Below are 21,805 nucleotides of genomic sequence, written 5' to 3' on the forward strand. Positions count from 1 at the left end.
TGCTAGACTGTGTGTATTATTATCATTTTAATAATTAGAAAATAAAATGTTTAGTGTACTTATGTGGAGAACAGAAATCCTTACATCTAAAACTTATGTTCATTTGTGTCTATATAAAATAAATTATGAACTAAGGTGAGGATATCAAGTTGAAATAAAATAGAGCTTTTTAAAATAAATTTCTAACTTCTCTTAAGATATTTATTTTTATTTTATGTGTATGTTCTGCCTGCATATATGTCTGTGCACCATATGTGTGCAATGCCAGTGATTGACCAAAGAGGGCAGTAGATCCCTTAGGGCTAGAGTTACAGAAAGTTATGAACCACCAAGTGGGTGTCATGCTGAGAATTGAACCAGGGCCCTCTGGAAGGGTAGCAAGTGACCTTAACCACTAAGACATCTCTCCAACCCCAACATAACTCTTTCTGAAGATGACAGGATCTTATATAGAGAAATTCTAAGAACTTCATACTAAAGTATCTACCAAAATAAGAAGTCAGTTCGGTATGGTTTACCCATATGAGATCATTAACATACAGTAAAGAATTGCTTGTTTACATTAACAATCAAGTTAAAAACCAATTGTCAAGTAGTCAGCAGGTCCTCATGCTATGAGGTCAATTCCCAGGATCCACATGACGAAGAAGAGAACCAGTACCAGCAAGTTGGCCTCTGACCTCCACATATGCACCAGGGCAGATGCAATTTTAGTGGGTTTTTTTTTAATTCCATTTAAAATACATCAAAGGCATAAGTATGGTTGATGGTGCATGCCAGTAATCCCATGACTTAAGAAGCAGAGACCAGAGGGTTAGGAGTGCAGGCCAGAGTAAGCTATGTATGAATTTGAGGTCAGCACAAGTTACTTAGGACCCTGTCACAAAAACATTTAGAAGAATTTAAAGACAAACAAGGTGGCACATGCCTCCAAACCCATACTTGGTAGGCAGAAACAAAACGGTCTCAGGTTTGAGGTTAGCCTATGCTACAGATCTAACTCAGGGTCAGCAAGGACTACACAGGGAGATCAGATCTCACAAAACAGTAAGATAAAATACTTGCTACCTAAACAAGTACAAACTTAAAATGAGGGTGCAAGACTGCAATCTCAGCACTTGGGAAGCTAAAGCAGAGTGCACATGGATGGACAAACACACAATTAAAGGAAACTCAAAGTATAGACTTTACTTTTTAATAGTTTACTACAAATTTTATTTTGAAATCACAGACTGGTGCTTTAAAAGGTAATTCTACAAAAACACTAAAGTCAGGTGTGTACAAATCTATAAAACCAAAACACACTTTATTCTATTCTTTATATCTTTATTCTATCCTTTATTCTTTTCCTGATACCAAAGTGCTCAGGGTTTGAAATATGCTCACCACTGAGGCACCAGTTCTGCTATTCTACCAAATTTCATGGTTACATTCTCATATAACTTTTCAGAACTGTCCTAGGACAGCCAGGGCTGTAACACAGGAAAATATGTCTTGAACTCCTCCCCCAAAAAGAACACAGCAAGATGCTCAATCTCCACATTATTGACTATTAGACTCCAAAAAGAGACCAATGGTTCAACTTAACACCACTAGATGCTATAATCAAAAAGACAGAAACACTGGTGAGGAGAGAAACTGGAATCCATTTACAGGGACAGTGGAAATTAAAACAGTGCGGTCAATATGGAAAATGATTTGACAGTTTCCCCAAAGGGTAAACACAAACTGACCACACAACCTAGCAATTCCCTTCCCAGGTAAACACCCAAGAGAACGGAAATTATTTCTACAGAAAATCCTGTATAAGAACGTTCAGAACAATACTATTCCTAATTGTTCAAAATAAACAAAGGACTATCTGTAACCAGTGAACTTTAAAAATGTGACGGTTGTGGGCATAGAACAGTGACAGATCGTAAAAGGAGAGAGAGGAGGAGCAGTCAGGCAATGAAGTGGCTACACTAATACACTTTGAAAACCTCTAAGGATCAGATACTGAATGACTCCAGTTAGATGAAATGCACAGAACAGAAACGTATCCAACCCTTTCTATCTAAATAATCCATCCAGCGATCTCTGCCCGTGTGTTTGCTATGTCTACTTCTAACATTCTTCTAAAATCTTCCTCACGGACTTGAAAGCACAAAAGAGCACTCTAGATGAAGAGCGGGCAAGACTGTAAAACAGCAAGAGAAGGCCCTGTCAGCCACAGGCCAGGAAACCAATTTGTCTTTGGTGGATGCCATCAAAGACGACAATTCCTTTCAAGTTAAATTTTGGTCTCTTTTTGAAATGGAAATTACTATGAATAATTAAACTGGAATTTGGTCATTATTCATATATTTTACAAAGCAGTCAAATGTAATTCTAAACAAAGCAAATATACATTTTTTGAATAGGCAAAATTTACAGAATTTTGGAGTCAAATTTTTTGAATCATAGCCAACTTATTAGATAGATAAACATCAACAATTTATTTGTGCCCCTGAGCCTTGGTCCCTCCTGTCAAGTAAAGAGTTACAATACCTCCGTTAGGGTGAAAGGAAAACTCCACCTACATACTAAACGGGGGTTAAAGAGGTGGACTTGTAGAAGTTCATTCTTTTGGGGGAGGACAGGTTCTTACTATGTACACCAGGTTTCTCTCCAAATCAGAAATAAGCCTGCCTGTGTCCGAGATCAAAGGCATGTTATCAAAAACATACCCATTCACTCTTATTCCTCAAAACCTATCAATATATAGTATTTAAAGTTTATGTAAACTGCATGTAACATTAAAACATCTTTTAAAAAGCTTTTAATAAAAACAGTGACATTATTAGATTCTCAGAGTTGTTATTTTGTTTGTTTGCTTTCTCCCCTCTTAAGACAGTGTCTTGCTGACTATCCTGGAATTCACTATGTAGCCCAGGATAGCCTCAAATTCAAGGCAATTCTGCTTCAACCGCCCAAGCGCTGGAGTTACAGACAGCTGAGAGTCACTGTGAAGACACTGACACACTGGAAACACGCAACTGAAAAACTTATTTCTACAGCTGTATTTCTCATCACTTCCAAAAATGTCTTCGGTTCAGGTAACTAAGTCACAGGAAAGGCAATACTAAACACTCATTTATTTTTATTTGTTATTTTGAAAGCTATGGTTATCAAGAAAGGAAATTATCTGATATGATAACTCACCAGGCAATCCCAGCCTGCACCACAAAGTGAGTTACAGACTTGCCTGGGTTAAGGACTTCTGTCTCAAAACAAAAAACTAAAAATAAATAAAAAGATAAAACTAAGTTTCCACCATTCTTCTGAAAACATATCAAAGATTTTAACATGGAAAGAAAATCATGTCTGTAGGCTCACGGACACTAGCAAGAGTTATGCTTAAACTTCAGGATTTGGGGGCTTTATTCTTCTGCCGCCTCAGGTACGAAGTGGAATGTTTAGTTTCTTATGTAAAATCATAAAGTAATAACATTATCAAGTAAAAAGGAAATTCGGTACCTTAATCTTTTCACATCAAGCCAAAATCAATCACGATGCAGGTCAGAGAACTTTTTTGCTAAAAAAACAAATATAATTACAATATAATTAACAGCATCATTATACAACACAAATGTAATTAAGAGTTTATCATTTATTCAGCAAGTAAGGTAAGATATAAGCTGCACTGGTTAAAAAAAAAAGGTAAATTTTGCTTCAGAGTTCACTGAGGTAAATGAATGTTATTTAGCCAGTCTAGGTTGTCACCTCACACTTACAAAACATTGTAAGAAGAATTTCTCAGTCTGGTGTGGGAGGCAGAGGCAAGCAGATTTCTGGGGGCAAAGCCTGCCTGGTCTACATAGTGAGTTACAGGGCAGTCAGGGCTACATAGAGAAACCTTGTTTCGAAAAACCAAATAATAAATTTCTCTTCCATGTTTTAATAGATTAATAAAGTCATTTACTAGAGGGATGATGTCAGGAAGCACTAGACTTTGTTTTATATAAAACTGCCAAGGTACTCCGGGGCGCTTTCATTAGTAATGTGGCATTTGGTAACTTGCTTAAAGGAAGTGCATGAAAGAGCGTGTGTGTATGTAACTGAATTCTCAAGTAGATTTGTTTTGTTTAAGTGAAAACGGTGCCTCATTTAGCCTGGGCTGGTCTCAAATTCAACCCTCTGCTCCCACCTCCCAGGTCCTGGGGTTCCAGGCATGCAGCAGCCAAGCCTGGCTACCATTGTGAAACTTGCAATTTACAAATCAGATCCTGGACCGTTTAAATATATATATATATAGATATATAGATATAGATATAGATATAGATATAGATATAGATATATAGTGTGTGTGTTTATGATTCATAAAACTTGTAATTTACAATTTAAATTTTGAAACATAATTTACAAATCAGATTCTGTACAACTTAAAGAATATATACAGTATATAAATACTATATATACTCCCTATATGTGGAATGTGTAGAATATTTTTCTCTACATAGAATATATATTCTATGTAGAGAGCATATATTCTATACAGTCCATACATAGAGAGAGAGAGAGAGAGAGAGAGAGAGAGAGAGAGAACCGCGGCACAGTCCTTTATATCTGGGCACTCGGGAGGCAGGAGCAGACAGATCTGTTGTTCAAGGCCAGCCTGATCCATAAAGCGAGTCTCAGAAATTACACATATCTACTAGACATTCCTAGGGGCATTAATCCTATTTCTAGTTTCCTGGTCTTACTTTAGGACATAATGTTGAAAGGGAGGCACGCACTCAGCCCATTGTAGAGTCACAACAACGAGAGGGTGTGGTGACATGTGCCTGTAAGCATAGCTGAAGGCTGAAGCAGGCACGTTGCCTTGAGTTTCGGGCCATCCTGAGCTACTGAGTGAAACTGACTTTCAAAAAAAAAAAAAACTGGCACATGAGGTAACAATGTTTTGCATTACTATTTTACCTCGAAATCGCTGAGTAGTTGAACAAAACACATTAAAACCTTGTGCAAAATAAAGGCCAGTGAGGCCAGGGGCTCCCTCTAGTCCTAAGGCTTCTTGCTTTCCAGTCTGAACTGCCCCTGCGCCTCGGCGGCCGCTGCTCAACGTTGCTCTCCAGCCCGCCGCACCGCGCCGCGAACCCCCACACTCCGTTCCGGCCGCGGGCGGAAAGGAAGGGCGGCCCAGGACTCACTAGGCCGGGGTGCTGGCCAGACCGCGAGGCCTCCCGCTGTCCGCTCCCACCGCCTCGGCCTCAGCCCGTCCGCCAGGGCACCGACCTTGCGGGAACCGCAGCTTCCGAGCCGCTCGCAGGAGGCTGGGCCTCCCTACCGGGGTCCATGCGCGCGCCCACGCTAGCCCCTCCCCGACGAGCATGCGCACCAGGCCCGCCCGCGCCTGCGCGCCCCCGACGCCGCAGTCACACGCGCCGCCGCCTGGAGGCCGCGGCGGGCGGAGGGGAGGCCCAGCGCCCAGGGCGGCGTGCGGCCGCCGAAGTCCGTCCTCCCGGTGGGGCGAGAAGCAGCGCAGGGGAGGGGACAGCCTGGCAAGCAGGAAGCCGCGGCTTAAAAGGGCAGCGCGCGCCCAGCCCTTCCTCCCGCGGTCCCGGCCTGCGAGCTCTGGTATCCTCCGGCCCCGCCGCTCTCTCCTCAACCCGCCGCCATGTACCGCCGCCTGGGAGAAGCCCTGCTGCTGTCCCGCTCGGGGCCCGCTGCCCTGGGCTCTGCGGCCGCAGATTCGGCCGCGCTGCTGGGCTGGGCCCGCGGACAACCCTCCGCTGTCCCGCACTCCGGGCTCGCGCCAGCCGCCCGACGCCACTACAGCGAGGCGGCCGCCGACCGCGAAGACGACCCCAACTTCTTTAAGATGGTGGAGGGCTTCTTCGACCGTGGCGCCAGCATCGTGGAGGACAAGCTGGTGGAGGACCTGAAGACCCGGGAGAGCGAGGAGCAGAAGCGGAACCGGGTGCGTGGCATCCTGCGGATCATCAAGCCCTGCAACCATGTGTTGAGCCTCTCCTTCCCCATCCGGCGCGACGATGGCTCCTGGGAGGTCATCGAAGGCTACCGGGCCCAACACAGCCAACACCGCACACCCTGCAAGGGAGGTGAGCGCTCTCGGTCCCTTCCCGCCCTCCCTCCCCTCCAGCCTCCTATAGCCCGGGCCGCTATCCGCCCGGCCCAGCACCGCAGGCCGTGCCCCCCTCCAAGCTCCCCACCTAGGGTGTGGCAGCCTAAGAGGATACTGATTTTTTTTTTCCGCCCTAAAACTACTATGTAATTTGCCAGCCTTCTTTCTGGGCAAGCCCTTCACCCCGGGCCTCTGCATGTGTTGATGCTGTCTATGCTGAGGACACTGCACTGGTTTCCTTTTGGCCTTGGTGCCTGTCACCCAGCGTGAGCCCGTAACACCAATGGCCGATGATACAAGAACAGAGAAAATGGTTTTCTTTCCGGAGTTGGAATCTAGAAAGTTTTATTGACCAACGGATCTTACTATCTTATAAATTAATAGAATTTTTACACTGATGACTTTTTGTGTTGTGCTCCTTTCCTCCCCTCAAAAAAAGAAGAAAGAAAGAAAAGGAAAGAAAAGAAAAGAAAAGAAAATCGAGCAGTGTAACGTTTCTGACAAACATAGGGCGTCCTGACATTAAATCTAAAGGGTGTAGACTACAGAACTGCCTGCCAGCCAATAGAATGAAATAGCCTTGGGGGTGTGTTCTTGTCCTGGCTAGTACCAGATTTGAGCCTCGGCAAAAGGAAGACTCCTTAGATAGTTGAGTCAGTTAAATTTGGTAGTCATCAAGGTATCCCGTGGTTTAAAAGTTTAAGTGTGTGTAGATTTGACGTTTCTAGGCACATTGCTTTCTTTAGGCAAGTAAAAAACCTTCTTTTCATTTCCTACCCAGTACATTTCACAATACAGCTTTAAAGGTACTAAAAGAATGACCTAAGAGTAAAAAGGAAACCACCCTTTTTTCTTTTGCTGTTGAGTGGGAGCCTTAATGGGGGTTGGATTGGCAAGTGAGCACAGGGGAGTTTGGACTAGACTTCTGGTTCTTGATATGCTGGGGCTCTTTAATGGAGTTCTTCATGTTGTGGTGACCCCCAACCACAAAATTATTTCATTCCTACTGCATAACTGTAATTTCGCTGTTTTGAATCATGATGTAAATATATGCTATGCTAGCCCTGTGTGGTGTCGCGACCCACAGGCTGAGAACCAAGTGGGCTAGACCGTTGTCTGCCTCTGCTATCCAGGAGTCTTTTTGCTACCAGCTGAGTTAAAATGGGGGTAAATTGTAGAAATGTTTCTGCATGGGAAAAACTGATGCTATGATGATGTTCCCGGTGGTGGAACAAAGGTTATGGCTAAGGGGTCAATGATTTACCAAATTTGCATTGAGTCCACCCACGTCAAGGGTTTACCTTTGGAGGCTCATTGTCCCTTAGCTCAGTAGTTCCCTCTGCTAGAAGCTGTTGGAGCCACTTTGACCTCTAATTTCCTGTGCAGTTCCAAAATCATATAAAATGGGTGGCCACTGTACTTCTCCTTCCTTCTTCCTACCACTCCCTCACTCTCCAAACCAAGAACACTTTTGTTCTCCCCTGCCCAGCAAGTGAGGGTGTTGGAGCAAGATGCATTGTATTGCAAATGCTAAATTGTCCTTGTCTTTACAAAGGGAGGGCAGCGTTTTCTGTACTCTCAAGAGACCACTTCTGTTCCCCGTGATTTGATAGTTTTGAGCCCAAGACCTCTTTCTGTCTTGTCATGGCTCCCCAAAGTCATTAAAGCAATTCAAATTTGCCATGGTGTGTCATTTTAAATGCTCTTGTTGTCCCAGAAGTTTTCTACTAAAACATTGAACCTAGCAGCAAATACCATCAGCCTTCCCAGATTGCAGTAGCCATAGCTCTTGCTCAGAGTCAAAGGTGCAGTTGATCAGTCTCTCTACAAAGGGACTGGTATGGGAGGAGAGGAAGAGTGGTTTTGTCCCAGGAAACAGAAGCAGAGAAACTGATTTGTAGTTAGTTAGCAGTGACCTCACTGCATGATGATGCAGCAAGAAGAAAAGTGGGCTTTATAAAGTGTTAAATGTACTTAACATCTCAAGGAATCTGAAAAACTTTATGAACTGGAAAGATTGTATAGCCATGAAAGCCCTTTAGAAAATAAATAGTGTATATTAGATGGTTATCAAAACCTGAGTGCTATGGACTGCAATCCTTTGTTTCAAAGCGTTTTCTTACAGAAAACATACATAAGAGGAACTTACTTTCCTTTCAGTGGGGATTTTCTGTGCCAAAAATCTAAATCTTTCTCTATATCTAAGAAAAATATCAAAAAGTCAACTGTTTTAGTATGCAACTATTTCCTAAGCTACTCAGGAGACCGAGGCGTGGGGATCATTTGAACCCAGTTTGAGATGCCTCTGGGCAATAGAGGAAGGAGATCATATCGCTCAAATGGAGAAAGTTGTTAATCATAGCCTCCAGTCTTAGAAATATAGGATGTATTAGGTGCTTGGAATTAAAAAACAAAACAAAAAAACCATTTTTTTAAAATAATCCCTATATAGTTCAGTAGTCTTTACACTGATTCTATCACCCCCAAGTAAGCTGTCCTCTCTCTCAGTGTTTTGGGGATTTTGTTTTTGTTCTTCTGCCTCAGTTTTCTGCTTGCTGGAAATTCAGGCCTCATGCTCAGATCTCCCAGTGTTCATTAAGAGAACACTCATCTGTTCCTTGACATCCTTTTCCCAGCCTTCAGCTTTCTATATCTAATCTTTTCTCCACAGTGACCTTAGACCTGAATTCCCTAAAATAAAGTCCTCAAGGTTGAACCAGGCCTGGTGACAACTTGCCTGCAATCCAAGCTCTGAGGACTGAGCCAGGAAGGTTGTGAGTTGAAGCTCAACCTGAGCTATTCAGTAAGACCCTGACTCAGAAGACGAAAACAAACTCTATGTTGAAGCAGCAGTCTAAATTTATAATAAAAAGATAGTTTTAAGACCTGGGGGTACCTGTGAATGCTTTATTCCAAGTAAATATTTAATAAACCTGGTTTTGTGGTTCTTTTTTTTCCAAGCTATATTTGCCGCTGGTAAGGATTTACAGAGGGACCAGTGACCTGATTAAGTGGAGCCTTGCCTAGCATACTCAAGACCCTGAATTCAAGTAGCCAGGCATGGCAATGTGCACCTTTAACTCTGTAATTCCCAGCACTGAGGAGGCAAAGCAGGGGATCTGAAGTTCAGGACCAACCTAGACTACATAGACAGACCCTGTCTCAAAAAGCCAAGAAATTTATTTTGTAGCAAAGACGGATATTGTAATAAACAACTGATTTGAGAAGACTTGTTTAAAGGTTCTGATATGTTTTAAAGCATTGTATAAGTTGTTCCTATTGGACATGATGTCTGGGTGTATCATGTCACCCAGTCGTTTGCCAGGGTAGAGCCACCTTTTAGTAGGCGCCTTCCCTCAGCATCCTGAAGCTACACATTCTGAAAGAAAACAGCTTTCTCAGCAGATTGTACTAGTAACAGTTTCAGCATAAAGATCTTAAAAATCAGTTTGGGGGCCAGAGAACAGCTAGCTCATCAGTTAGTGCACTTGCTGCTCTTGCGGAGGACTTGGTTTGATTCCACATGATGCCTGGTGTCAATGGTGACCCAACCATCCATCTCTCCGGTTCCAATAATGTGATGCCTGCTTCTGACCTCAGGCACCAGACATCGTGTGGTGCACATGCAGGCAAAACATTCATACACATAAAATGACATTTTAAAGTAAAAACAGTTTAGAAGAATTCACCAACCAAGTAGTTATAGGAGTCACTTTTCTTTGTCTTCTAATTTGCCCTTAAATCTGTTAAGTCAAAAATTTTCAATCGGTGGTTCTTTCTGCTGTTAGAACTTCCTCAAATGGCCGTTTAACTAGAGAAGGTGAGCAGCAGATGTGTGTCTTGTGCAACCCTCTATTATTTTGAAAGCGTGACTGTGACTGTGTTGCTGCTACAAAATAGTGTAGAGAATTTAGCATGTCTTATAAGCCAGATGATTCCTCCATTCTTTAGCGCTCTGTGAGGCAGTGTTTGTAATACTGTTTGGTTAAATACAGAATTGTTTGCCTTTTTAAAGACCTGTCCTTTTCTAAAAGCCGTGTGTCTCCAGCCCCAACGTGCTAACAAATGAGGAGCTCTGAAACCTGAGACAATGTGTTCTACAGATTGTCCTGTCTCCTAGTCTTTGTGTATGCGAGTCCACTTAACTAGTTACAGGCCACTCTTACAGAGCACGCTCTGTAAAAACTGGCACATCATAGATCAGAAGCCACGCCCCAGTGCACGTTAAACTCAAGAAAAATGGGTAGTGATTAATGCTTACGTAAAAGAAGAGAAAAGGTGAGCTTTGGCCTTGTAACAGAAAGAAGTTGGTTTTTCCACAGTGATGTTGTTGTTGTTGTTTTTCGAGACAGGGTTTCCCTGTAGCTTTGGGACCTTGTCCTGGAACTAGCTCTTGTACACCAGACTGGCCTCGAATTCACAGAGCTCCACCTGCCTCTGCCTCTGGTGTGCTGGGATTAAAGGCACGCGCCACCACCACCACCTGATTATGTGATAATTTAAGTTGTTTATGAAAATCAGTTTTTATTCACTAATGTTACAGATCCTGAGGACAAAAGCAGGAATAGCTCTTAGTTTAAGACTAGGCTGGTCTGTAAGAGATTTCCAGGTCAACCATAATGAGTTCTGCCCCCTCCCCCAAAAAAAGAATAAAGGTGATAAAATAATGAGAAGCTCAAAGGGCTTGCAGGTTGGTAAGCACATCTTTATGCCTGGAGGATGGTGTACCCCAGCTCCTTGGGGAAGAAAATTCCTTCGCTGTGTCCTCAGTTCTATGTAAAGTATTTATCCGAGTTCTGTGAGTCATAGTAGCACATTTTGGAGCCTGAGGAGGGGCTGTAGAAATCCCTGTTTTGTATCCAAGTCAAACCCAGTACTTGTTTTATTTGTTTTGTTTTGTTTGATACAGGGTTTTTCTGTGTAACAGCCCTAGCTATTCTGGAACTTACTTTATAGACCAGACCAGCCTTGAACTCACAGAGATCCATCCACCTACCTCTGCCTCCCGAGTGCTGGGATTAAAGGTGTACACAATCACCGCCCGGTACAAACCCAGTACTTGTAACTAGTAGTATCTGAGGAAGGATGATTTTTGTGAGATTTTTGACCCTTAATCTATGAGGTCTGAGTTTTGGATGATTAATGTTAGATATGAATTAAATTAGGGAGTGCCTACTTTGTGTTGGCAGAGAACTCAGAAGTCCATACGTTTGATGTCAAAAGTGATGGGCAGAAAATAGTTTCCATTTTATAACTTTGTTGAGTGGCTAATAATAAACTCAGCAGATTACAGAAAACCAGGCAGCGTCATAACTAAGAATGAAAGTGATAGGTAGGGAAATGAAGTAAATTAAAATATAAAATATTTTGAAGAAAGGGTGATATTCCTTAGTGAGTATGTATGAGATGAAGACAGGAAAAGCCAAAGAAAACCACAAAGTTTCCAGTCTAAGATAGGTAGAAAATAATGATACTAGGGACAGAATGGGGCAACAACAGCCCCCACCTGAAAGGCCCGTTCAACCATAGTCTAAATGTAGTATATAGAATATCCCAGGAATAGGCCATTAATGCTCTCAACTTGTGTACCATTCTGGGAAGTGGCATAAAATCTCATGCTGACTGCCTACTCATGGCCATACCTTTATCTTAACATATTCGTATTTCCTATGCTTTTTGATGGTGTTAGCAATTAGATATGCCAAAGAGCAGCCGAAAAGTGCTTCCTTTGCCAAGTGTGACGGTTCACGCCCACAATCCCACCACTTAGGAGGCTGAGGTAGGAGGAAGGCCAAGGCTGCAAAGCCACACTCTCAAAAACTTTTTTTTTAAATATTTATTTATTTATTATGTATACAATATTCTGTCTGTGTGTATGCCTGCAGGCCAGAAGAGGGCACCAGACCTCATTACAGATGGTTGTGAGCCACCATGTGGTTGCTGGGAATTGAACTCAGGACCTTTGGAAGAGCAGGCAATGCTCTTAACCTCTGAGCCATCTCTCCAGCCCTCTCAAAAACTTTTTTAAAAAATTAAAAAATAAAATGAATTGAGGTTCAGGAGATGACTCCCCTATTAAGAGCAGCTGCTTTTTCAGAGGACCCTGGTTCTATTCTCGGCGCACAGCAGCTCAATTTAAGACTGTATTATGTATAAAGCGCACACATGTATTTTTTCTTGACTGCACCCTTGCATAGTATATGGGCCCCTCTTGACAGTTGTTTCTGTGGTCAGTTGCCTCCCTTTCTGCAATAGTAATTCTGCTCTTATTCTCTGAAGACCCACTGAAACTAGATAGCTGAGGTTTTAACCCTTTAGCCTTTTTAATTTTTTCATAACAAGTTAGGATAGTTACTGTTGCCTTTTGCTATTGTTACCCAACTTCATCTGGAGGTCAGAAGTATCATTTTGACTATATAGCCCAGGCTGGCCTCAATTGCCTGTGTGCTAAGATTACAGACATATACCTTCATACCTAGTTGTCATCCAACTTTATACTCACTGGTTTAGCATCAAACCTGTTGGTGATAAAAGATTGACTAAGTCATTGTCAGAAGAAAAAAATATGTAGAAGTTTTTTTTATTTAAACATTTGAAAAGATCCCCTTTTTAATGCATAATCTCCCATCTGTCAGGTAAGCTTTAAGCATAAAGACAGTTACATTGTTCATAGTTACAAACGCAGATCATTTGGGATGATTTAATTAAGTATGTTTTCCCATTTCCAGGATACAGATTGATGTTACTGAGAATGCCTACTCCCAAAGAAGACTGGTCACAAGTGCTAATCAAGTGACTTAAATTATGATTCAAAAAGCATTCGTGTGTAAGACATAATTTAAATTTTTAGTAAAGAGGCTAAACTTTGTTTCTCAGGAAGCTTAAGTTTGTCTCTTCAAAGTGGCTAAAATGAGTCGGTACAGGAGTAGGTTAGCAGTTCTTACAAGGCCCCTGCCTTCTTAGACAAAGAGTTCCTTGGCAGTGCCAAGTAAGTTCATTGGTTTCCTTCCCTTCCTCCTTTCCCTTCTCCCTCTCTCTTTTCCTTTTTTCTTTCTGTGATAGTGATGAAGTCCAGTACCTTGCACAAGCAGGCTACCCCTGAGCTTTATACACAGCTTAGAACTCTAGTTTATTAAATAGATAATTTAGAATACAGCTGGAATTTGAATTTCTGGAAACTATGCCCCTTTAAGGAAATCCCAGTTCAAGTAATTTTTTAAAAAATATTTGAGTTTCCATAAATGTTTAATTACTGATTCATCATACAAAAGGATGGTAGCTAAGGATGTGTCAGTGTGTTTGGTTTTGGTTCACCTAGAAAAAGGAAGAAAATGTCAAGCCGTCAGTTGTGGTTTTCAGTCTTTTTTTTTTTAATGTAATGAGCTGGTGGTTTGTTTTCTCTATCACTATGGCAATTCCAGCTAGTTTTGAAGGGGTGGGAGATTTGGTGCTTTGTTTTTGTTCTTATTTTTGTGGGCTTTATTTTGTTTTACTTACATTATGGGGGTTGGGTATAGGCATGGAAGTAAGAGGACAACTTGTAAGAATCTGGTTCTCCCTTTCAGCCATGTGGATCCCAGGGATGGAACTTTTGACCTGCTGAGCTGTCTTTCTGGCCCTGGTTTTTGTTCTTTGTAGATATGTTCTAGCTCTATAACTATATGCTACGATATTGTCCAGTCTGGCTTTGGACTTGGACTGATCCTTCTGTCTGAGTCTCCTGAGTGCTGACCTGGTGATCTACTCCAGATGATGTGTGCTTTTACACATTCCTTCTTAGGACAAGGACCTACACTGTCAACCCCAGCACATTTGATGCTAAACTAAGTATAAAGTTGGGTGACAGGTTGGTGTGATGGTGCATGCCTGTAATCCCAGCACACAGGCAACTGAGGTTAACTTGAACTACATAGAGTCCACCAGTAATTAGATTCCTAAGCATGCAGAAGATCATGGTAATTAATAAGCAGCATAGAGAGGCTGGAATAGGGCTCAGAGGCTGAGAACACTTGGTGGTTGAGAGCACTGCAAGAGGACCAGGTTCAATTCCCAGCACCCACATGGCAGCTCACAATTATCTGTAACTCCAGTTCCAGAGGATCTGATGCCCTCGTCTGCCCTCTGTGTAGGTACCAGGCATGTCCATGATTCACAGGCACATATATAGGCAAAACACGGGTACGCATAAAATAATGAGAATGTGTTTTTAATAGTAAAAGCTATTAAAACAGTGTGTTGTGCTATGTGTAGTTTGCATATATCTGATGCATTTCATTAGTATAAAATGTGGAAGTCAAAGTTACTATTAACTTTCTTAGAATAAATTGTCTCATATCAAAGGCTCCCCTGGTAGTAAACTTTTGATGCTGTCCCTGCCTGTGCTGGCTAGTTTTAAGTTAACTTGACACAAGCTAGAGTAACTTGGAAAGGGGACCTCAATTGAGAAATTGGCCTGTGGATAAGCTGTGGTGCAGTTTCTTGATTAGCAATTTATGTGAGAGGCACAGCTCACTGTGGGCAGTGTCACTCCTGGTCTGCTGGTTCTGGGTGCTGTAAGAAAGCAGACTTAGCAAGCCAGTGAGCAGCATTCCTCCACGACCTCTGTTTTCAGCTCTTGCCTCCAGTATCCTGCCCTGTTTGGGTCCCTGTCCTGATTTCCTTTAATGATAGACAGTGATGTGGAAGTATAATCTGATAAATCCTTTTCTCCCTGAGTTTTTTATTTTTAATAATTTATTTAACTTTATTTTATGTGCATTGGTGTGAAGGTATCAGATCCCCTGGAACTGGAATTACAGACAGTTGTAAGCTACCATGTGAGTTCTAGGAATTGAACCCAGGTTCTCTGGAAGAATAATGCTCTTAACCGCTGAACCATCTCTTCAACCCCTTGTCCCCAAGTTATTTATGGTAATGGTGTTTTATCACAGTAGTAGGAACCTTAATAAGACTCTGCTCTTCTTCTGTAAATATCAACATTGTCACAGTAATGTTTGTGGTTTTCTCTGATGGACTAGAGCATAGATTATTTTGTCAGCAGAACAGAACCTGGCACTAGATTTGAGGCTCCTCCTCTGATGATATGCATTCTTCACAGATCTGTCAATCTACCCATTGCCCATTCTAGGTGGCAATGGAGCCCCTGCTTTTTGTTAAAACCCTCTACATCCACCATCCCTCTTAGCGCTAATCTGCTATAGCTACTAGTCCTGCTGCCTCAAATTCAGATGAGTTCTTTCCAAATGCAGTCATGCCAACTGCAGTAGTAGATGGTACAGATTTACCTTCCTGTTTCTGAAATTATAGTGCTCTTCTTGTACTCCAATTGTGCTAGTTCCTCAACTGAATTAGTTAGCAGTGCAGTCCTGTCCTTACATAAATATCTTAAATGTCGGTTCAGATGTGGTGAAGAGTTTCCAAAGTTTGGGTTTGGATCCCAGAGGGAGAATAGCTAGCTTTCCTGGAGTGTAGGTTATCTCTTGTTTTACTGGGGTTTATTTTGAAATCTCGACGGCTCAACTATGCAGTGCCTCTTAGTCCGGGAGTAAAAACATATGTGTACTAAGATTAATTAGAAAGCTTGCAAAGAAAACGTTCTTGACCCCAGGTAGCACAATCTCTATTACCTCTTGCTCCCTCCTTGCCCCCATCTTTGTCTGCACCAGGGCTAATCCCCTAAACTTCTGCTTTCTGACACTCCTCCCATACTTCACTTCACAGAAGTTTCTCCTAGTCTGCAGGAAAATGCCTCTGGTGTGACTCATAACTCCACATGGGTGGAGCTGGAAATTTTCTTCACAATCAAATTCCTGAGGTCTATCTATTAGAAACATGTGCTTTATTTTAGTCTCAATTTCTAACTGTTTTCTTTCCAAGATTTTTGTAATAAAAGGACATTAGTAATTTTTAGATAATATGTGTAAGATAAGTCATAATTCTTATTTTATTTATTTATTATTTGTGTATGTTGGGGTGCCATGGCACATGCATATCAGTTATCTATGCCATTTGGGTCCCAGGGATTGAAGGCAAGTATTGCTTAGTGGCAAGCACTGTTACCTGCTAAGCCATCTCACTGGCAGTTGGCTAGTTGGAAATTGGTTGACTGGTTTTGTTTTTGCAGCTCTGGGTGCCAAACCCAGAGCCTTTTGAGTGCTAGGTATTGCTCTACCTAGGAGCAGTACATCTGCAGCTCTTCATTTTTCTGAGATAAGTCTCCCTACGTAGTTGAGATTCGCCTGGAAATCACTAGTCCTGACTAGCCACAAACCTTCCTCTTTGAGTGTTTGAATTGCTCACACCCAGCAACAATTAGTGATTCTTATTTTAACAAATAAGAATTTAACAAATTCTACCAGTTTATCTTGAGAAGTAATAAAGCCAGGCTAATTAATGTATGTTCAGTTTTCTGTAAAATATCCCCTTTTGAAAAAGTAAATTGCTTCACAGCCATCATCCCAGCACTTGGAAAACAGAGACAGGAGGATAGCAGGTTCAGTCAAGGCCAGCCTAAGCCATGCAGCAAGACCCTGCCTATAAATTACTTTGATGTGTGCTGCTACTTTGTAATTACTTGTGTCAGTAATTAGTAATTAGTTACATTGGAGTTCACAATGCAGGGTTCTGTGCTAAAAGTTCCACAGCCCTTCTCCCCAGTGAAGAATAGTAGTATCTCCTCTCCAGGTACATAAGCTAGTCACCTGGGCAAGGCACTAAACTTAGTTTTTGCTTTGGCATAGTTGTTTGCTTGTATGTTTGTGAGACAGGGTTTCTCTGTGTAGCCTTGGCTGTCCTGGATCTGTCGACCAAGCTGGCCCTGAACTCAGAGAACCACCTGTCTCTGCCTCCCAAGTGCTGGGATCAGAGGTGTGCGCCACCATGCCTGGTGCTTCAGCACACCTTATACACACACACGTTATAGTTCTTCCAGAAATTTGAAAAAAAAAAAAGAATTAGAGTTTAAGTAAAATTTTGTTATAAAACTATTTCATCTTACTTGAAAACTTATTTTCCTGGATTACCTTTCAACAAATTTTGTTTTGTTTCATTTAGGATAGGTTCTGACTGCTCACTGAATAGCTCAGGCTGCACTCAAACTCATGATGGTTATCCAGCTTCAGCCTCCAACAACATGCTTTGCCACCCATGCCTGGCTTAGTTAGGATTGATACTTCATAGTACTCTATTCTAGTCCTTTCATGATATGTGGGGATACATTTGGGGCTATCAAGTTCTCACTATGAAGTCCAAACTGACCTGGAACTCACTATGTAGCCCAGGCTGGCTCAAACTTCTGCCAGTCCTGCTGCCTCAGCTTCTTGAGTGCTAGAATTACACATATGGTAATCAGACTGAGTGTCAAAACCGATGACTGTTCATTTGCCTGCTTTGAGATCGCTGTTACCAAATCCCCTGAGCTAGGGAGGAGTAAAAGGAAAATTAATATGCCATAACGGAAAGGTAGCATAATGCAGTGCTGTGATCTCAGCACTTGGGATGATTAGGTCAGCCTTGGCCATATGAAACCCTGTTTGTGGGTTTTTTTTAAGGTATTGACTAGAGGTTTTTTTTTTAAGTTTTACTTATTCTTATTTTATGTGTATAGATGTGTTGTTTGTTTATGTCCCACATCTGTAGTTGGATCCCCTAGAACTGGAGTTGTAGGCAGTTGTTAGCTGCCATAGGAATCCTGGGAACTAAACCTAGGTCCTCTGGAAGATTGAGTGCCCTTAACTGCCGAGCCTTCTCTCCGTACCCTGGAGATAACGTTAACTTTGTTGTTGTTGAATTCTTTGTCTGAAGTGTGGACACACCATGCCAGAGCACATCGTGAAGATCATAGAATACCTTCCAGCAGTCTGTTCTCTCCTTTTTTTGCTTACCTTCCAGGGATCCAGCTCAATTAGTCAGACTTTCTCAGCAAACCCTTTTGCCCACTAGGCCCTCTGCCTTGCCTTCACCCTGGGAGATGACCTTTGTCTTTGTGAAATTAGTTACTGCTCTTATCTACTGATCTGTAAGTTCCTTAAGGGCAAAGGCGATATTTTGGTCATCTTTAAATTCCTTTATAAGCAAATCTAGACTTCATGACCACTCTTGGCCATCAGAATACATTAAATTAATTAATTAATTTAGTGCCCATTCTGTAACTCTTTAGTTTTTCTTTTTATTTTTTATGGTTTTCTTATACATATTTCAGGCGTGGCTGTAAAATATAAATGGTGTAGACATTTTCGATTTATAGCTATTATTTTTAATTTACTTTCCAGAAGTTTGTTCTAAATATAACTAATTCTTCCCCTGCTACCTTTTTTAAATGACAATGTCCCCAGGTATCCGTTACAGCACTGACGTGAGTGTGGATGAAGTGAAAGCGCTGGCTTCTTTAATGACGTACAAGTGTGCAGTGGTCGGTAAGTGACTCTGAAGAAATGTCTTCATAGGCCAGGTTACTTCTTATTACTGTGTCTGTTATGATATATATGTATGGAGGTCAGAGCAACATTGTAGAGTTCTCTCCTATTCCCTTTACTTGGGTTCCTGGAATCAAATTCAAGTTGTCAGGTTTATAAGAACTGTTACCTGATGATCCAACTTATTGGCCCCAAGATTATTTTAGTATGCTATAAAATAATTAACAGCTGGGTATGGTAGCACACACCTTTAATCCCAACACTCTCGAGGCAGAGGCAGGCAGATCTTAGCATTCAGGGCCAGCCTGGTCTACAGAGCTAGTTCTAGGACAAACAAGGCTTTTGCACAGAGAAATGCTGTCCTAAAAATCCAAATATATATAATTTTTGACAGAGCTGTTTTGTTTTATTTTTAAAGGGCCTTGTTTGTTTATTAAGATAGGGTCTCAAACTATATAGCCCTGACTGGCCTCGAATGCTCCATGTACACCTCTTCTGCATTGTGACTTCGAATTCACAGAGATCTTTTTCTCTCTGCCTCCCAAATGCTGGGATTAAAGGTGTGTGCCAGCAGACCTGGCTTAGTCCTTTTATTTCTTTCTTTCCTTTAATTCTTGAATATGATTTAATACTCTTCTCCATTTCTAAATTACACCAAGACCTTACTGCTTAGGAGCTCTGCAGAGGCTGTAGGAAATGTGGACAGTTTCCTCCCCTTATTTCTGTCTTTGCATGTATAGTGTATATCATCATAGATTGATACATCAGTATGTAACACGTTATATGTAGGAGAAACATTGATTAAGGAAATACAAAAGTTTGTCATCATTTCCAAACTTAAGCAGTGAAATTTTTATAAAAGCTAACTGGATTTTCTTTAAACATAAATCTTTGTTTTAAATGCTTATCCATACTCTATAAATAAGACCAAATCAAAGTAGAAGGAAAATTAATGAGTATACCCTTCGAATCTAATTAACATCTTTTTAATGTCTTTGTTTTCTATGATGCTAATAATTGAACCCAGGGTGTTTGGCTGTTAGGCAGGCACTCTATCAGCTAAGCTATAGCTTCAGTGCTGGATTTATTTCTGGAATTTCCTAGAATTAAGAGAGTCATACATTTTTGTAATAAAGGTTGAATATTCCTAACTTGAAATGCTTCAGAATCTGAAATTATATGAACACCACGGTGATGCTCCCAATAGAAAGCGCCATATCTGATCTTAGCAGTGGGTATTTTCAAAATGTAGGAGATAGTGAAATGCCTACACCATTACCTGTAGTCTCTGTGTATATGAAACATGGAATTCCCATCTAGAGTTGGATCCCATCCTCAAGATGTCTAATTGTGTATATGTAAATTAAAAATCTGAAATGTAAGAAACAGTTGAAGATTGCTCCCCAGTATTGGACAATGCTCTTTGTTTTTATACTTTTTAAGTTGTATATGGAACAACATCTTTTAGTCTTCTGTTTCAGATGTGCCATTTGGAGGTGCTAAAGCAGGTGTTAAGATCAATCCCAAGAGCTATACAGTAAGTATCCAAGTCGTGTTTATATACACGAGGCCTAAAATTGTGTTCCTCATGCCAATGAGAGTAATGGTTTCCGTTGCTTTCCTGAATAAGTAGGAAAACAAATACCTATTGAATTAATCATGAATTAACTAAGTAGTGTATTTTGCCATATATATGTGTTTGTCTGCTTGTTTGCCCCAAGGAACTTTTTCTTACTTGATACTTAATATTTTCATATTCATAGACATATACATCCATGCTTTAAAATTTTGATCTGCAGTTTTAAGCTGTGTGTGATGGAGCATACCTTTAATTCCCAGGACTGGGAAGCAGAGACAGATCTTTGGGTTCAAGGATAGCCTGATCTGCATAGTGAGTTCCAGGATAGCCTGAGCCATATAGAGAAACTCTATCTTAAAACCAAAAATAAATAAATAAAATTTTGAGTTGAAGTTCTAATATGGAGATTTTTTCTAGTAATAAATAACTAATCTAATAAACATCTTATTTATTCTGTTAGTTACACATTAATTAAAACTGGTTGCTTCAATGATCAACATAAACTAAATTCGTGATTTGTGTACAAACATAATAATTGTGATTTTTATTCCCTCTGAAATTCACCTGTTGATGACTTCCTTGAGCTTCCTGTCACCCACACTTGCTATATCTTATTTCTTTCTTTTTTTTTAAAGAAAATAAACTATCTTTTTTTCATTTTACATACCAGTTCCCACTCTCTTCCCTCCTTCCGTCCCCTCCACTTTTCCCACCACCACCACCATCTAATCCTCAGAGAGGGTTAAAGCACATTGCTTTGAGGGAGGTCCAAGATAAAACAAAAAACACAGTCAATAAGACAAAACGACAGCCTCCTGAATGGGAAAACTCTTCACCAATCCCACATCAGACAGAGGACAGATCTCCAAAATATATAAAGAACTCAAAAAATTAGACATCAAAATTCCAAATAATCCAACTAAAAATGGGGTACAGAGCTAAACAGAGAATTCTCAACAGAAGAATCTCAAATGGTCAAAAGACATTTAAGGAAATGTTCAACATCCTTAGCCATCAGGGAAATGCAAATCAAAATGACTCTTAAGATACCATCTTATACCAGTCAGAATGGCTAAGATCAAAAACACCAATGATAACTTATGCCAGAGAGGATGTAGAGTAAGGGGAACACTCCTCCATTGCTGGTGGGAATGCAAACTTGGACAACCACTCTGGAAATCAGTATGATGGCTTCTCAGAAATTTGGCAATCAACCTACCTCAGGACTCAGCAATACTACTCTTGGGCATATACCCAAAGGATGCCCAATCGTACTACAAGGACATTTGTTCAGCTATATTCATAGCAGCATTATTCGTAATAGCCAGAACCTGGAAACTACCTAGACCCCTCAACCATAGAATAGATGAAGAAAATGCAGTACATTTACACAAGTGTGTGTCTTATTTTTATAACTCTTTTTAAGAATCCCACACTCACCAGATGGTGATGGCAGTGCACACCCTTAATCCCAGCACTTGGTAGACAAGAACTAGGTGGATCTCTGAGTTCAAGGCCCACTTGGTCTACAGAGCAAGGGCAGCCAGGGGTACACAGACACACCCATGCTCTCAAATGTGTGTTGCCCTTTTTTCTTTTTTGAGTACCTTTCTGTTAGCCCTTATACCTGTATTAAAACATCTTTATTAAACCCCCATCTCGTTTCACTTTTGTACATGAGTTTTGTTTTGTTTTTTGAGACAAGGA

At 41.1% G+C, this 21,805-nt stretch overlaps 2 protein-coding genes across 4 annotated transcripts in view; one reads left to right on the forward strand and one right to left on the reverse strand.

The window, feature by feature from the left end:
- Shld2 (shieldin complex subunit 2) overlaps positions 1 to 5,118 on the reverse strand; it is a 79,158-nt gene extending 74,040 nt beyond the window's left edge. For all 3 annotated transcript variants that reach the window (XM_048421534.3, XM_087906261.1, XM_048421533.3), the window contains exons 1-2: positions 4,942 to 5,118; positions 3,499 to 3,556 (exon numbers count right to left, since the gene is read on the reverse strand). The gene's annotated coding sequence lies outside the window, so the exon portion shown is untranslated. The remainder of the gene's footprint in view (positions 1 to 3,498; positions 3,557 to 4,941) is intronic.
- A 447-nt stretch (positions 5,119 to 5,565) lies between these two features.
- Glud1 (glutamate dehydrogenase 1) overlaps positions 5,566 to 21,805 on the forward strand; it is a 36,107-nt gene continuing 19,867 nt past the window's right edge. The window contains exons 1-3 of the mRNA XM_048421542.3: positions 5,566 to 6,083; positions 18,439 to 18,519; positions 20,001 to 20,056. Coding sequence (XP_048277499.3) covers positions 5,639 to 6,083; positions 18,439 to 18,519; positions 20,001 to 20,056 — 582 coding nt within the window. The 5' untranslated portion in view covers positions 5,566 to 5,638. The remainder of the gene's footprint in view (positions 6,084 to 18,438; positions 18,520 to 20,000; positions 20,057 to 21,805) is intronic.

Source organism: Myodes glareolus, chromosome 5 (genome assembly GCF_982192425.1).
Source record: "Myodes glareolus chromosome 5, mMyoGla1.1, whole genome shotgun sequence".
NCBI lineage: Eukaryota > Metazoa > Chordata > Mammalia > Rodentia > Cricetidae > Myodes > Myodes glareolus.